Source organism: Rhea americana, unplaced genomic scaffold, assembly GCF_003343005.1.
Source record: "Rhea americana isolate MKP2758 unplaced genomic scaffold, rheAme1 scaffold_1, whole genome shotgun sequence".
In the NCBI taxonomy this organism is placed as follows: domain Eukaryota; kingdom Metazoa; phylum Chordata; class Aves; order Rheiformes; family Rheidae; genus Rhea; species Rhea americana.
The window spans coordinates 14,218,096-14,235,804 of record NW_028185038.1 but is presented as its reverse complement, the minus strand read 5'-3'; the positions used below and the strand labels follow the sequence as shown (position 1 = coordinate 14,235,804).

Below are 17,709 nucleotides of genomic sequence, written 5' to 3'. Positions count from 1 at the left end.
TCTTGCTTGGAACTGAAGCGTGCAAAAATAATCTTTATTTTTGGAGTCTTTAGCCAAATAATTTGTTGAAATGATTGTCCTTAGTTGCCAATAGCGACGTGAGGGGTTTTTCCATTTTTATTTTTGTTTGCTCTCTAAAATGACTTGTTTTCTTATAAGAGCACAACTCTTGCTAAATCATAACATGCCGTTCTTCTCCTAGAGCAGGTTATTTTTTGTCACTTAAGTACATTTCCCCTGCCAAAGTGGATAGTTGTTTTGAACTTTAATAAACACCCGGAGATCGGATAGGGTAGCAATTTACGGGGTGTGAAAACTCTGAAACGTTTCGTATACTTTACACGGAGCATAACTTTTCGAAGCCRCGTTTTCTCTTTTCTGCTCAGAGCRGGCAATTTTGCCGCTGCCTTCTGCTCTTGGACTGTGCTTTTTGTACCCGGGCACGATAAACAACGTGCATTAAGCTGGAGCTCTCCAGACTGCTTTTCCTTTCGAACGAGCATAGGCGACTAATCGGCAGCGGCCAGCCGCGTAGCCGGAGTGTTTTCCATTCTAGGCAATATTGTGCTAATTTGGTGCACACATGGATGCTTCACACAATCTGCAAATTCATCGCTGGCATCTTGCATTAGTCATCTGACAGATTGCCAAGTGTTTCATATTCCTTTCATGTGACTTTATTACAAAACACACGCGCGCGCACACACCCCAGCGCTGCCTTATTTCTGCCAGTAGCCGGGTTAGGGAGAATTCGCTGCGGTTCTGTTTACAGCATCCATGGAAAGAAATCTTCACTTATTTGCAAACGCCCTCTGCTTTAAGATGCAAAAGTGCCGGTTTGTGGTTTGCAGCGCTCTCCTTGTATAATGCCGCTAAGCAGCAGCCTGCAGAGAAAACGGGACTTGATGAAAAATGTAATCGTGTTGGGTTTTTTTTGTTTGTAATACTTATGCTATTAATTAAAACTTGATTTTTTGTGTGTGTGCCCATTGACATCATCTTCTGCATCCAGTGCACATTCAAGCTGTGCGGTCTCTTAACTTGCCTTTTCTTTCTCGTCTCCTTTCCCACTCTCTAGTAACGGCACAGCTAACAAGATGAATGGAGCTTTGGATCATTCAGACCAACCAGACCCAGATGCCATTAAGATGTTTGTCGGACAGATTCCCCGTTCGTGGTCGGAAAAAGAGTTAAAAGAACTTTTTGAGCCTTACGGAGCTGTCTACCAGATTAACGTTCTCCGAGACAGAAGTCAGAACCCTCCCCAAAGTAAAGGTACGGTAGTTGTTGCTGTTTGCTTTCGGTTTTCCGCTCGACGGTCTTGCTTGCCTTCGGGATTTCCAAAGAGGCTTGTGCCCCGGCTGTCTGTTTTGAAGCAGACTGTGTTGAGCTATGCAGCAGCCCGAAGAGCAGAGACCTCCCGAAAACCTATCGATTGCTGCCGTGCTCTTCTCTCGAAATTGCCATTTCAGTGTCTGCTCTCTGGAAGTGAGCAGTCCAGCTGTGCAAAAAATAACAAAAGATTGCCGTCCTTGTTTAAATTATTATTGCCAAGAGACACGGAAACCTGAGCGGTCACTTTCCTGGGATTAGCTCATGAAAAACATAATTTTCGACTTCCTTTCATTTCTTCTCTTTGCCCCGCAGGTGGGAATAATTTTCAGGATACAGATGAGAAAGGGTAGTGCTGGGCTCTTGCTACGTCATTGCTCCAGAGGCAGTGCAAACTTAAAAGAGAGAGCAGCCCTGCCTTTTATTCCAAAATCTGATTTCTTTTTGTAGTCACAGTAAGGATTGGTTTTTGGCACAGATATTTTTCTCAAAGAGAGCATTCTTCCCCCCTGCACCCTACATTTTTCAAGTGCACATGAAGTGTTTATCCTGAACCGCTTGTTTTGCTTAACTATATATCTATGTGCATATTTAAGTAGGTTAGAATTTTTATAGCATGCAAGTATAATGTATGCTTATATCTAGATTTAAAGTGAATATTTTGCTCCACAAAATGCTTTTTTTCCCTCCTGAAATAGTTACATATTTTCATTTACACTTTCAGATCTTCAGATGTGTATATTAAATTGGCACTAGTGTTACAAATAATGAGCGCAGCTCTGAGACAYGTCTAGATGCGCATGTGTGCCTGACTGTAGGGTACCTAGGTAGTTATTCATTCTGCGTCCACTCCTGCCACTGCTTCTGAAGCCCTTTAAAGCACACATGCTATGATGAATGGCATAAAAAGATTTTGTGGGCCAGCAGCTAACTAATAGTGCAAAACAGTACTCTCCGGAGATACCCAGTGCCCTGCGAGGTGATTTTGTCCTTGAGTCAAACGGCACAACTTTGGGTGCACCTCTGGTTTTGTGCAAAACGCTGCCAAGACTCAGAGTTTCCTCCCCTACCTGGTGTCAAGGATCCTCTCAGTGGCGTCTCTTTTGCTGCCCCAGTTGAAATTTTTTTTTTTTTTTTTTTGCTTTGCGTAGCTTTAGTTTTTCTTGGGTTGCCTACCTAAATTACTTCATATTATAAAAAAAAAAAAAAGTGGTTCTTTTATTTGGCATCTGGGAAGGGTTTATATCACCGTCCCCTCCTGCTGATGACATTCTCATACTAGGCTGCTCTCTTCCATTGGTACTTAGGAAACCAAAGATATTTTTTGCTTGCAGTTTTTCAGTTCTGCCTCCAAGCCTTTACATTCCCTAGAAAATATGATGTATCCTAGTATGTAGACGTCTACTCCAGTGCCCTCACCATGTGACTTTTTCTTTACAAGCTGGAGAAAAAACAGTATTAAAAGGTCAGGCACGGGATTTTCTGCAGTCCAGGCTGCTATGGATGAGCAAACTCCTCCTTAGTTTAAACCACCAAAATGCTGAACTTTGAGGCTCGTTGGTTTAGAAAGAGCTGCTTCCTGGGCTACATAAATGCTTTCGCACTAAGCAGTAAATGAAGTGAGAATGATGCTGTGATCAGACCGAAGAGCTTCATTGATTCCCATTTCTGTGGGGTTTTCCAAAATACTGTACCTGTCTACCAGGCAGATTGAAGGCACGAGGATTAAGCACCGGTCATGCAGTTTGTTATCAACTAATTATGAAGGCTTGTAGTCCATGTACTCAATATTCTTTTTGCATGCCGTTTTATTTATTTATTTTTGCTTGGGATTTTCTCAGCCATGCAGAGATGATGCTTTTATGTCACTCCAGTCTTTATATGTTTTAATTAGCAAATGACATTAATCCTTAAGAGAACTAGAGCAACCTTCAGACTTATATTTCCCTGGTGCAGCAGCCGGCTCCTCTCTTGTGGTCAGCTTGGAAACCTTGAAGGAGCGTATCTACACGCTTTCTCTCCCCTTCCTTCTGGCCCTGTCTGCCAGTGAGTTTGCCAGATATAGAAACCTCTGGAGTTTCCTTGTGGCTGTCTCCTGACTAAGCAAGATCTTTACTTCTCTAATCCTGCAGCACAATTGAATCTGTGTGAGAGGGTTTTRAGAGCCTGTTGTATACAAGCAAGCAGAAAAAGTTTGCTCTGATGAATGTCTGATGATCTTCTTGTCATCACGGATGCATGAGGAATACTTTTTGGTCTCCAAATGGCAGTTTGCTGTCTGCTCTCTCTCAGCATCTCCCAGGCTTTTGTGCAACAGTGTGCCTAGCATAGGTAGTCTGCAGTCGGGTGGTGGTGGGAAAGGTCCGTTCTTTCTTCATTGCATGGTCTTGCCTGAGGGTCGTGTATGTAACAGAGTCACCAACTGGTATCACTTGGAAATTTTTCTGAGCGTGAAACTTGAGCTCAGCTTTGGGGATCCTCCACGTGCGTAACCGCTGTCCTCTCCTGCCGTACGCGCTCAGTCGCAGTGCAGTGTCGTTCAGTGGGTTTTACACCCCCGGACAGGCTGCGTTTCAGCAAGCGCTGGCTCGGCTGTTCTCGGAAAGCAGGAGTCTCCTCGTGCTTTCGAGAACGTGCGCTTCTGAAGGTTTCCTTGGGAAGGAGCTCGGCAAAGTCGTTTGCCTTTTGATATCTGTCCCCTGTTGTTTTATAAGACTTTTCCCTCTTTCTGCTGCAGCAGAAATCCAGGGGATTAAGTAAACTACATTAAAAAAAAAAAACATTCACAGTAAATCCTGTAACGCTGAAATAAATGGGCACTTTCAGCTTCTGGGGGAAGAGGACCTTTTCGGAGTCGTTAGTGAGAGCTTCTCCAATACCCCAGACGCCCAGAGCTCTAYGCACAGGCGCTATAAAGCTCCTCTTTATATTGCTCCTTGGCAGTATAAAGCGCCACCAAGATTTCTCTTCTTCCCTCTGTTAACCTGGAAAGATTTCGCGGCCGAGTTTGAGAGCTGAAGCAAGCGGCCCAGGGGCTCCGTGGCCCCTCGCGTGTGGGACCGCGGCCGCTAGGCGTGCGCGCTGGAGGCTGAATTTTAGTAATTACCGCTGAGGGTTTTTCTGTTGCAATGTCAGGCTTGAAATCTTCCCCGCACAGAGTGAAAGAGCACCCACCGCTTTATTTTTTTATAACCTTTTTTAACCAGCTGCTACTGTGTGGTGCAAAAGGTGGCAAAAACCCRCCGTGGCTGCTGGACACGAGCGCAGTGGAGAGGGAGGGAGACTGATGAAGCCGAGTTTCAGCTTCTGACTTTAGGATGTTTAATTTTAAAGCAGAGCCTTAATKCTAGGAATTTACGTGGGTTGCAAGTAGCGTTGGAAAATAATGTTACAGACACGAGCTGATTTTGATGACAGGTGATTCTTACTGGGGAAACGTGCCGGCGTTTCTGCGAGGTTTCTCCGAAGGTGGACAGGGGTGAAGTTGGGCCCGTAGCTGGCTTGGACTCCCCGGGGCGTTCGCGCGTGGGAGGCTAACGCGGCCGGGCGCTGGCGAAGCAGAGCCGGGCCCGTTTTCGCCTGGGGACGGGAACTGGTTAGGCGATGGAGGGCAGACGAGAGCGGGGAGAGGWTACGGGTCAGGGGAGGAAAGGGGACGGCAGCTGGAGAGTCACGGCGACGGCTATCGGAGATCGATACCTTTGCACTCTCTGTGTAAATGGCTGTGGCAGAAGGAACCACTGACTTGTTATCCTGGTTTTTGGATCGTGCAGAAGGGCCTGGGTGGGCGAAAGCCACCTTGATAACCTGGAGAAAGCGATGCAATACAGAGCAGTTCGGCTGYGTGGAGCAAACCGCGAGCAAGAAGAGCAAATTTGAGGTGTGAGCATCCGTAGATGTTGAACGAATGTATTTTGCAAAGCTTCAGGAGCGGCWGAGGGTTCGAAGAGCAGACATCTCCTGAAAGGATTAACGTGGTGGTTTTGTATCAGTGTCGTCAGAAAGGTGCCGAAAACGCGAAGCAGTGTAAATGGGAGCATTGAATATAGTCGTCAAGGAAGCACTGTGACACTTAAAGGAGGATTTTTTTTTTTTTTTGATCATGTTTAAACTCCGATTGCCAATATTTAGCACCGTTCTACAGAAAAGGGCAGAGGTCCGGAGAAGAGCAACGTGATTTTGTGTGAAGCCAGGGAGGGTTAAGCTATGCTAAGAGGTCTAAGAAGGTTACCTTGTAAAGGGCTTGAAGCACTGACTTACAAGAAAGCAAAAAGAAGAGCTGCAGRAGAATACAGGACTGTACCTTGGTTTGGAAAGAAAAAAGTTATAAGGGGCTGTGATTGAAGTTTCTGCAGCATGTCGAAGTGCATGCCGAAGGCAGGAATAGATAGGCTCTTTCAATTAATATTAAACCCAGGGACTGCACAGAATAGGCTTAAAATAAAGAAACAGTAGGCCAAAAAAAGGAGGGGGGGGAGCTTCTTAAGTYGAATTTTCTTCCTCCACGAGCAGAGTAGAAAATGTCCTTCCAGAAAGAGAAGGAAGAAAAGTTCCCAAAGAAAGTTGCTGCTTCGATGTGGTAGTTGGAATAAGGYACCTGGTAGATGGAGTGATGGGTAAGGTGGCTTCTCCCCAGGCGGGTTCCCCTGCACGGGTAGGATGGGGTGCAGGGCACCCCTGCTCATCCACCTCCAGGCTGACGAGGAGCTGAGGTTTCTCCTGACCCCTGATATTTTTGCATAGCTCGGAAGGGAGGGAGCAGCTGAGGATAACGTCCCACGGCGGACCCGACCTGCCCAAACCCAAATCAGCCGCACTGTGTATCCCCATCATTGACCACAGCAAGGAAACGGAAGAGTATCGCAGCGAGCCCAACCTCRTCTGACTGTGCAGGAGACCAGGAAGGTCTTTGTGAAGATACTGTTAACAGATGTGGGTTTTTTAAARACGATTGCAAAACAGGAATATTAGAGAAAGTTGTGGAGATCCAGAAGAGAGTGGGTTTTGGTGCTGGTATTTTAAGTGGGACATGAAAAAYCTTCCTCAGCTGTATTTCCAAAGTTTGCTGTTTATGGCAGGTCTCTGTGAATGACGGGAGCAGTAGCAGAATTAAAGATTTTTTTTCTTTTCTTTTTTTAAGCATCTTTTTGCTCCATTTTTTCTTACAGCATTGATCACGGGGCGGGGGTGGGGGGAGATTTTGGTCCAGAAGTGGGGATTCCAGGTGTTGCTGCTGTGAGGAATTAGTACAAATAGCAACACATCTCTAAGGGACTGATGCAGATCCCTCTGGGGCTTGTCTCTTACAGAGTTTTGTAGCGGCTCAGCTATGCTAAGGCCGTGTGGGCACATTGCCAATTATATCTGTGCCACAGAAATGCAGAAACTTCCAACTACGTGAATCAGTTCGGTTATCTTTGCAGAAAACCCGTCTGCAGACGAGCCATTAGAAGAGAAGGGTTTTTTACTCAGGCTATGGTTTTCTTAACAGATCTCTAATGTTCATGGCCAATAAACACTTGGGGAAAAGGTAGGTTATGGAGAAGAACATCTGAGCTTTCAATTCAGGACGAAATGAACCCAACCTCTTTCTAGGTACCTTCAACCATTCCAGGAACACAGGTGAAAAATTGGATTCAAGTTTCCTGATACTTCAGCATAAGCAAGAAATGCAAAAAGAAGGGCTTATGACCCCTTTCTTTTTTTCTTTTTTCTTTTTTTTAATTGCTTTGAAGGCTAATGAGTGAGAATTAGGAGGCTTAAACAATAGTTTCTTTCAGTCAAAGGCAGTGCTGGAAAAGAACATACTGCACAGCAGTCGAAAAAGGCAGGCAAATCTTTGCTGYAATGCTGACTTCCTCAGTACACCAACTAGCACATACATATGGAATATTTTAGAGCTTTACARAAAATAAAACAAAGTTTTAAAAATATAAATGGGTAATCTGGTTTTTTTTGGGGGGCGTAATGTCGGCATTACATCAGAAAGAGCACACAAAAAGGCAGTTAAAAATCCTGAATGTTCAGTAGAAGTGCAAAAAACAGCTAATCAAATTTCATTGTTGCATATGAATAATATGCCAAACCTCTCAAATATATGATCTCCAAGGCAAAAAATGTAACCCATTGAAAAATTTAAGTCAAGTCATGCAAGCGCTTGCGCACATGATTTAATCAATGGCTATAACAGTTAGACATGAAATTACATACATGTTTAAGTGTTCTCAAGATTGGTGCCTACATTTAAGAAATATACCTCTGAAATAATGCAAGATAATGTCAGTCTGAGATTTATGGTATCCAGTTCCTTCAGCTGCATATTAAAGCTCGCATCAATGAGTTTTGATCTTTTCATGGCAGTGTTGCAGCACTCAAATCCTTTCCCATTCTGATTTTCTATTAAATGATAAACATACAATATTTATCTGCTTATCACATAAACCATGATGTGTGTCTTTAAAGCACAATAGCTTTTAAAAAAACCCCAAACATACAATATTTATCTGCTTATCAAGTAAACCATGATGTGTGTCTTTATTAAAGAACAATAGCTTTTAAAAAAAAAACCCTCTTATATAGTGTTTCTAAATCTATTCTATTCTAATGTTTGAGTTATTTGCTCATAACATAGTGGGAGGTTTCACAAAGGATGAAAGCTTGAYGTGCTCTGGTGTGGAGCTCAGAGAAAGACAAATCTTGACAGTTGAGCCATGTCAAACCTAAGTGCAGTTGTGCAGTGGTCTTATTAGCATGTCTTCAGGCTGCGCTGCAACTTCCGACTCTCTCGTTTCTGCCCCATGAGTGGCATTTTATTGCTTTCATATTCTGCTCCTCAGCYTACTAAAATCATGCACAACGCGATACGCATGGATATGGGCAAATAAATAAAAGCCCCAAAGTAAAAGCCACAGTGTGAGAAGCTTTGCGCCTGAAAAGCTAGAATAAAAGACTCCAGGACACCAAGGATTTATCTGTCACTGCTGACATGATGCGAAAGACAGTTAAATATTACACTGATGGGTCACAGTAAAAAGCTGAAGACCACATAAAAAGTTCCAGTATAAATATGTCATCAATTTTCCTAGTTCTTGACATGAATTTTAAATGCCAGGAAAGCCTTGAGAGGATGTGTGGTGTTCTTCGTTATTCTGAAACATGTTGCAAAACGGATGTGTGTGCAGCACTTGCAATGTAAATTAATTCCTGATTTCTTCTTCCTGTCTTCATTGCACTGGGCCTTGCCACCGCGCGTTGTCTGCAGGGTGAGGCCAGCAAAAGGGCAGCGCTGGACGTGCTTTGGGTCTGATAGGACCCGAATACTGGGTTTAATGTTGGGTTTGATACAGGCGCGGGAAAGGCCCGTAGTAGAGGCGTGGGAAAGGATGAGCAGTGCCAGCRGCTATATTCTCTTTTTGTATGCTTCTGCCCATCCATGGTGCACTGTAACCGTCAGCTTATTTCAGAAGAAGAGCAACCAACCTCCTACAGATAAAATCTTCCAGTGACTTTTAATCCTAGTTTGAGCTAAGCTCAGTCTGGCGGGCTGTATGACTGGATATGCYGTATAAACCTCCTGATCCATGTTTCTCAGTGAAGAAGACATTTCCAAGAATCTGTATCTTCCCAATGTCTTACAAAATCACTCTGAGAAGCTGGTGAATAAATTAAATTTGAATGCATCCAGTGCATCTCTTCAGGTTTTCACTGAACCTAATTACTGCCTGATCTATGCCTGTGACTATGCYGTTTTAAGTGGGACGCTAGCCTTTCACTCTGCAGATACAACTGTGTGGCACATAAATTTGTCATTATTTGGAGGGGGGAAAAAACTTCAGTGTTTGCTACCTTGTGSTTTTAATTTAAATTAACTGCTGTGTCTGAGTCATGCATTCATTTAGAAGAGGATGAGCTATAAAGACATGGAAGATCTTTCGTAATAAACAGCATTGCTTATTTGCCTAGCTGAACTGGACAAATATGTTTCAAACAATGTTTAACATGTCCTAGTAGCTGAAGACGGCATGTTGCAATTTTAGGTAGCGCAATAAGGAGTAGACTAATGCAACCTGCTGCGTGGACTTTTTCAGCTTTAAGGACAAGCATGACACTGCTCCCGCCGTAGGTCTCAAGGTGTTTTGCAAAGGAGGACTTAAGGCCATCACTTGATTTTTTGAAAGCTGGAAAAAGTGAGGTACAGGGAAGTGCAGGATTTGCTCCCAAAATGGACAAGGGATTTGGTGCAAGCAGAGTAAGGTTCTTCCTGGGACTTTTTGTTCTATCTGTGGGATCATTTCCAGCACTTGGACCCCTGARCTCTTTCACCGCAAGGATTTGGGGATGTGACCGCTGCCACTTTGCAGTTTTGTGGATGCTTTGGGCTCTCTCAGTACATCACTAAGAGACCTGTGGGAAAGCACTAGGGAGTGTTGCCTAAAATGACGATTGCCGAGTCAATACATATAAGCCTCCTTTCTGGTTTCGACAGGGAACTACCCCAACATGATACCAGAGTGCACTATAACTATCAGTAAAGCCAACTTTGATGTAAAAGCTAGATAAGAAATTGTTTTGCTGAAGTGCCCTGTCATATTCTTCAGAAAAATTTAGCCATAGCATTCCACCAAAATTTTGATTTCATCTGTCATCTGCCAGCCATAACTTTCTTTGCATTTGCAGATAGCATTAGCTTATCCCACTTTCCTTAGCTGGTAGCATGTCTTTCTGTGCTTAGTTGCGTATTAATTTATACAGGGATGTATTTTAAGTTAAGAGGTGCCATGTGAAAGTAGGGAATTATTATTATTATTATTATTTTAGTTGCTGCAACCTAAGTACTTCAAAAAAAGCTTCTCGCAACTAAAGGTCAGCATAGCTCGCAGGTTTGCACATGCACAGTACAAGTAACCTTCAGAAATTTCCTCATGACAAGATAAGTGCAGCAATTATATTTAAATGAGTGCAGGAGAAAATTTCACTGTAAACCACATTAGCTGGAGAGCATATGCCGTAAGAGCATTTAATTAAATTAATGTTACTTACTATCACATGCTCCATCTAGTGTATTGCCAGGTCTCCTTATTACCAAGAATAATATTTGGCTCGTAAAGATCCCTGTTCAGCTAAGCATATGGTCCCGATGACTTCAGCAAGCGATTAAAGTTAAAGCATGTCCTTAACTGCTTTGCTGCCCAGGGATGGAGCTGAACCCAAGTAGCTACRTATAAAATAACATGTAATCCCCGAGCCCTTTAAGAGGGGGTTTTATGGAGATTCCTATTATAGGGGCTTCCAAGTATCTAATGAAGGTGTGGTTTTGGATGGAGTAAGCATCATTTCTAGTCTGAGCGGAGCTGCCCTGGCTGGTGGCAGGGCCGCGGGTGAGCAGCCCGGGTGCGAGTCCATCCGCACGCGGTGGCAGTGGCAGAGGGATTCTGCTCGCTGATCCCGGCGTTACTTCCAGGGCTGCTTTTAATGCACAGTTCTCCCGCTCGCATTAAACRGAGACGTCAGGATGAGATCCGGCGGGGAGTTTGGGTGACTGTATACATAAAAGCAGAGATGCTAATAAGCTATGTTAACATATTCATGTCAGACAAACTGAAAACTCAGATGCACGGGAATGCAGTGATACAGCTGGAGAGATGCTTCACACCAGTGCTAAAGATAACCGTGGTTTTCCCTGCTTCTTCTCTTATGTTTTAACCACTAASGAGAAAACGTGCTATCTTGGATGTTTTCGGAGAATACTTTTTAATGTCAAAAATGTCATTCAAGTATGGGTTTCTTTTATGTTTAATATTATTTTATTTCTCTTTCATAAGCATTCTCAAAAAAGCAAATGCATGAAATCCGACAAAAAATTTCTTTGTTATTCTCCATTCACTGAAACCACCAAAACAAAGAAGAGGCTTTGAAGAGCTCTTTTATGCAAATTGGGAAACAGCAGAATAGTTTCTAAAGCAACTTTCTTTATTGTTGGCCAAATCAAGTGGCAAAAGATTTTATTATCCTACGCAGCTAATGTTTTAATGATCCACATTTCGCTGCTGAACTTCACCCACCCTAGTTACGGCGCGCAGTTGACATTCTGTTGCACCCAGTAAAGCACATGCCATTCGAAGGAGTTACAGGCTCCTCTTTGTTTTTGTGGTTTTGTTTTTCTGGAAAAAAGGAGGAGTAATTGCCCTTGTCAACTGATGTTCATTACAGGGAATTGTTCAGCTCTCTTAAAAAAAAAAAAAAGGCAGTGATAGCCACTCCTGCTGCCCCCCCCTCCAAAAATATTCAAGGTCTCTTTTCACAAAAGAGAAATCATCTTGTAAAGCAGGAGAATAACAGTCTGTGCTGCAAGGAGGGGGAGTGCAATGTTCAGTGTGTCAAATGTCAGAATTGCTTGCTATCCTAGGAAAAAAAAAAGAAAGCAACTTGATCTTGATAAATATTTAGAAAGGATGAGAAACATTAATAGTGTTGTGGTCAGATGTGATTTTTGGGRACAAACTGTCTGAAGGAGAGCAGCTTTTTTCATACATTTGCATATAACATTTATGCTTGAACATGCATTCRGTTGCAGCCTGCATGTAGTATTCCCCTTTCTCCCTGGTTTCATGCTTGGTTTTGTATTTACAGGAGATATTGCAAAAGGTAATCTGGCATCTTACTCCCATTCAGTTGCACTGGCTCTAAATTTTGGAAGGACTCCCTTGGATAGCCTTCCTCTTTGTCTTGCTGTCGGGAATTTACAGTACTTAGGTTTTACACAGGCTCCCCATGATGCACCGTGTGCAACAGTAGATCAGAAATGCAGTTGACCCCGTTATGTAGCACTCGTGTGCCACAGAGSAACCCGAAATTCGGGCTTCCAGTCTTGTCCAGGTGCGTCTTGCATCCCTCATGGTTAGTTTTCCAGATGCACTTAACAGATTGTACGAGATGCCTTATAAGTAAATTGCTAATGTGATTTTTGTCCTGCCACACTACCAGCACAAACGAGCGGGATGGATTGAGAGCGTGCGTGCCGCGAAGGCCGCGGAGCACAGACATTCAAATTTTGGACCCAAGTCCTCGACAAGAAGGGCTTTGTACGTCTTTGCTGAAGCAAAGATTTATTCTTACTGTAAAAGGCTGAAATTTTAAATAAGACTTAAAAGAAAACAGCACAAAGATCRTTAGCGAGTGAGTAGGAGAAGGGAATGTGCCTACATCAGCTGCTCCTTTTGTCATCTACCAGCCCTGCTCCTACACTTGCCAAACCGAGCACGTCAGAGGAGACARCTTTCAAACATGGGGTCGTTGATCACAGCGTTACCACAACCCTTTGAAAACAGGCTGTGGAGTGCAGCGCGAAGCCCCTGATGAGCAGCCTGTTGGCCACGCTGATCATGGAAACTCTGACTCTCTGGAAAGGACAACAAGGGGGAGACCTAAAACTTGGCTTTCTTTTTCTGGGCTATTCAGACAGGGAAAATTCCAATACTTAATGTCTTTTGTCATCCAGGGCATGTGAAGAGGTCATCCACTTACACTCTGTGTTTTCAACGTTAGGAAAACCAAGTATTGCTCTTCTCGTTTACTGAAGGAGCTAGCGTGCGCCCTTTCTCAAGATGCCTAGCCGAGATTTTAGCATATGAGGGAAAGGGGTCTGAACAGTAAGATTTATTTCAGCTGAACTATTTTTACAGGAATTGATTGGTCAGCAAATATTGATCACGTACAGATGGCATAATAATGATATAATCCTGCTTATATGTTTTATTAAATCAATTTACATGCAAATTGAGGTGTCTGGATTCTGCAAACAGCTGTTTCAGAGGAGCTCTGCTTAGGAAAGAGAGTATTTTACTGTTTTGAATAGATGTTGCTCTTCTGTTGCTCTTTTACATCCAAGTGCTCTCTCACTAAAATTATTAGAGAAAAAAAATTCATTTAGGAAATATTGCTGATATTTTGGTAGTAACTTTGTCCGGTAGTCCAAACGTTGTGAACTATTGAGTGTCCATAATTCAAGCACCTTGTATTGACTTCATGATGAAGGAAGCATTAAAGGCAGAATGTAAAAATTGGAGGTGTCCATCTTACTCAGCTTTAGTAAAACAGCCATGGTTGTGGTGAGTTTCAGTAGGAGAAGTGCTGTTTTGGGGTCACCACGAGCTGTGTGGTTTTCTGGGTATGAAATATGATGGCAGGGAGAAGGTCCATAGCAGGTCCTCCTTAGCAAGCCCGTTACTAGCCGCAGGAGGGCCACTGCAGCCTCAGTTGAGAGAGCTGGGTTTCTAGGTCAGGCAAGAGATCTCTTTTCCAAGACGCAAAGGTCCTAGGTTTAGAAATTTGCCTTAATTGAAACAAGACCTGCTAGTTCATCCATCCTGTTATCTGCCAAAGCCATGACTGTTCCATTTAGTGCTTTCCCAAATGTTTTGTCCAATTTTATTTGGAAGTGGATCATGGGATGCTGTTTCCACCTTTTTTTATTCCTGGAAGATTAAGCATTTTATTATTGTCCCACAGACACACAGAGCTCTATCATTTGTTGGTATTTTGATCTCCCCACTTTGTTTACTTTCTGTTGGCTGTTTTATAATCCCTGTTCCGTGCTAATGCTGATGAATGTGAGGGATGCATTTTCTGTCATGTAAAATAGTACTGGGGATAAACTCTGCCGAAGATTTTGGCTGACCCCTTCATCGGGCTTAGCTCAAAAATTAATTTGTCATTACCCAGGTGCTATACACTAAGCTTTATTGGCATAGAGGAGCTCCACATATTCTATGTTCGTTGGAAGGAAAAAAAGTGGTCATGTAATCACTGAGACTGTAAACAGTCATTTCCAATCTAGTAATATTTTATGTGAACTGGCACTGTATGTTGTATATCATCCATCTTGCTAATCCTTGTTCCACATTGCCTCCCACTTGAGGCCAAGGACATTACAGCAGTGCCAGAGAGTGGGTGGAAAAATAGCCTTATTATTAACCTAAGTTGAAAACATAATGGCTTTTTGAATGTCTTCATTCACAGATGCAGTCATACTAAAATATTAATACCCTTAAGTATAGAGAAACAGAACTTTCATTTAAAAATCTTTTGTGCATGTGTGTTATATAAGTGAAGGCCTGAAAAAAGTGTGGTGAATGCCTTGTACCTGTTGTTTTATATTTTAACCTGGAATTTCTGGTATTCTCTAAAAAAGAGACCAAAATATTCTTCTGAGTAGATCTGGGGCAATTTTATTGCTATCACAAGCAGTGTGTCATTGTAATGGAAAGCGGAGTTTCATCAGTCTTCTATTTCTTTGAAAACACAACTAATAATCAAAGGGATATTGAAACATGGCTATTGACATTTTAGTGTCCTGTTTAATCAGAGTGGCATTGATAATGTCCGTGTTTGCTTCAGCCTCAGCCCCTATGTGATCAAGCATATTAAAGTGGTGTTTTCTGGGAGCAACCACCAAGAAAGGTGGAGGAGGAATTGCAAGYCTCACGTGATCAGTCCTCATGGCATCCCAGGATCCTTCACTTAGAGCAGAAATGAGGGAACCAGCAATGGAAACTTGGTGGATCTGCAGCAGGTGCTGTCAGTGGAAAGCCACAGGAGGAGATGATGCTGTTCCTCAGCTGCCAGTTGCCAGACAGTACATTTGACTGCAGTGTRGTATACTATACTTCATGCTTGGCCTTTCCTGGGTCTCTAACTCACTCTGTGTCTTCCAAAGCAAATTATGAATCTTCTATATATGTCTTTGGGAAGTGTAAAAGTTGCTCTTGAATATTATTCAGGAAAAAAAGAAATCCTGATTGTATTAATTTATGACTAGTATGCAAAAATGCATCCCCTTTCAGCAAGCAAAGAAAGATGCTAACCTACGGGGTATTGGGCCATGTGTTGTAAATCAGCCTAATTGTTTTAGAGCTCAGAAGTGTTTCATCATTTCAAATTGGGCTTGATATTTAGTTCTACATTTTTGGTAAATCTAATCTGAAGCCTGCTGTTGCACATGAAAAGCTGGCTTTAGCCTTTCTTCCAAGACTGATGGAAYGAGAGGAGGTTGACACATAATCTCTTAGTTATCTCGGTGTCAAAGCTCATGATATGCATTATGCTGAAAATGTTCAATATGCAGTTTCAGAAACAATTTTGCTATACATTAAGCTTTGTCCTTCTTGCATACAAAATGCAATAGAGGGTAGTGCTGCAGTCTGATGGAGGATTTGGAATTGTTTGGAAATACCTTGAAATTTGCCTTAATCAGGCTTAGAAGGAACCAAAACGACAAAACAAGAAATCAGCCTCAATCTTACCACCAGCTCCTGCTAAGTAAATCCTCACTCCCCTGGAAGGTGAAAGAAACCTCGTATTTCTAGGATGCAGTTTTACAGTTTCTCTGTTGATTCATTGAACTCTGTGGATATGGATAAGTTAATCTCTTGGTGTGTAGGGGAGTGGTTTGGTTTGGTTTCTTTAAAAAAAAAAAAGAGCAAGTAATGCTTGGTGCTGATAGACCTAGTAGCTGCAAAGCTCATTTCCCAGTCTGACCCACTGTTCCTCGGTTCTCCTTCAGGAAAAAGCTTGCACAGTTTTTGTGCTACATGGCTATCTCAAGATTTGAGATGTTGAGGTTCTTCAATAAAGACAAGGGCACACTGAGTAAAAGGTGTACTACCAAAATATTATAACAGTGCAGGCTGGGCTTCGCGAGCAGTGAACGCTGATGAAAAGACCTTGGTCAAGGGAGGAGCAGAGGCTGGAGGAAAAATACCGTACGAGGACAGGATTGGGATTTTTGCGGTGCGAAGTCGGGCTGCACCCWACACGATTAGGCACATTCAGGACCTGCCCGCTGTCGACGGCAGGAAACGCTGGACAGTGTCATCTCCTTTGCAAAAATGCTTCAGTCYGAGCCCTGCTGCCGCTGCCTGCTCAAGGCCACCTTCGGCAGCCGCAGGAGCCAACCCAGAGACGTTTAGGCGCTCTTCTTGTTCCTTTTCTCTGTTTTTCCCTTTTGCTTCTGATTAAGTTGCCAGTCATCCRGCTCCTTTCTCTTCTTGCCTTGAGAAGTTGCCAGTCATTTCATACAGCCCTTACCTCCCTAGCCGAGCACTTTGCTCCTCACAACTTGGAAACAGGCCGCTGTAGATTTATTTCAAATCTTGGACTGATTAAATGCCGCATCTAAGACAGAGGTCTTCAGAGAGCCATCGAGTCTGTTGGTCTTGGTGCTACCTTGTTTGGACTGCTGTGACATGGTAGTAGTTAGAGGACTTGTGTCCCATGGGCCACCCACCCCGCTCTCAACACTGCTTTCCCTTAATAGATACTAAGTATTGGTGAATAGCTATTTTTAACCAACATTCCAAACGGTTGCCAGCTGCAAGAAAGAAATATCAATAATATAATGACTTCTGGTGGAAATAATGCACATATTCCTATGATAAMCTGGGTTTTTACCACTTAGCCCTGCTTATCAGGTCATTAAAATAAAAATTACAAAGTAGTACTGTTGTCTAGGAAGGTTCAGAGAAGGAACAGCAAGGCAAAATTAAGCAGAGCTAAATATATTTASTATGAGTAGTGTCTTCAAAATCAATATTTGTGAAATAGCTTTCTGAGGGAAATTGTGGGGATACTGATGTTGGGAAATCCCCAGACAGGATGAGATAAAACTTTGGAAGAATTSTATGTGGAAGCCTAATCCTGCCCTGTCAGGGAGGAGAGCTTAGATGAATTTTCCTTTCTCTCCCAGTTTTCCAAATATATTAAAACCATTTTCCTGTATTTGTAAGATTATAGCACTTTCCCTCAGTATCCATATTTTAGTAGGTCATTTCCTAGGCACAAGGAGAAGACTGTCTGAATCGTCTGAGCTAGATGCGACSTATGCGTTTGGCGTCTTCACCGATTTCGCCTCGGTTGATCAGCAATCAAAAATTAAAAAATAATAATAACCCAGGTTTGCAAGCTCTCTCATCACTAATGGTTTACTTGCTCCAACGAGGCTGCCTGGGCAAGGGGAAATACGAGCTGTTGTTATTAAACGCCCGTGGTTTGTGCAGCCCGAGATGCTCGGGTAGGGGTGACCTGGGCTCTGCTGCCGGGTGCCCCCCAGACCTCTCCGAGCGGGAGCTTTCCGCGCGGCTCCCCCGCCAAAGTCGCCCGCTGCTTCTCCTCCTTGCCTGCGCTCATTAAGTGCTGCCATTTATTTTTGTGCGTCTGCACAAATATATGGCTTTATTGCTAAAGTGGTTTGTTTATCTTTGCCGCTGCCGCATTTATTTTAGCACTCATCTAAACAATTAATTAGGGAAACACTTGAGTGCCGAATACGCTTCTTCAGATACCACTCAGTTGTGGGGTTTGTGTTTCTTTTTTTTTTTTTTT

At 43.0% G+C, this 17,709-nt stretch overlaps 1 protein-coding gene across 7 annotated transcripts in view; it reads left to right on the top strand.

The window, feature by feature from the left end:
- The window catches only part of CELF2 (CUGBP Elav-like family member 2), a 326,855-nt gene that overhangs the window by 211,331 nt on the left and 97,815 nt on the right, over positions 1-17,709 (top strand). For 6 of the 7 annotated variants that reach the window (XM_085299437.1, XM_085299422.1, XM_085299428.1 and 3 more), the window contains one exon: positions 1,079-1,275. In XM_085299437.1, coding sequence (XP_085155563.1) covers positions 1,079-1,275 — 197 coding nt within the window. Of the gene's footprint in view, positions 1-844; positions 915-1,078; positions 1,276-17,709 lie in introns of those variants that run through there. The other variant, XM_085299456.1, reaches the window with a different exon arrangement.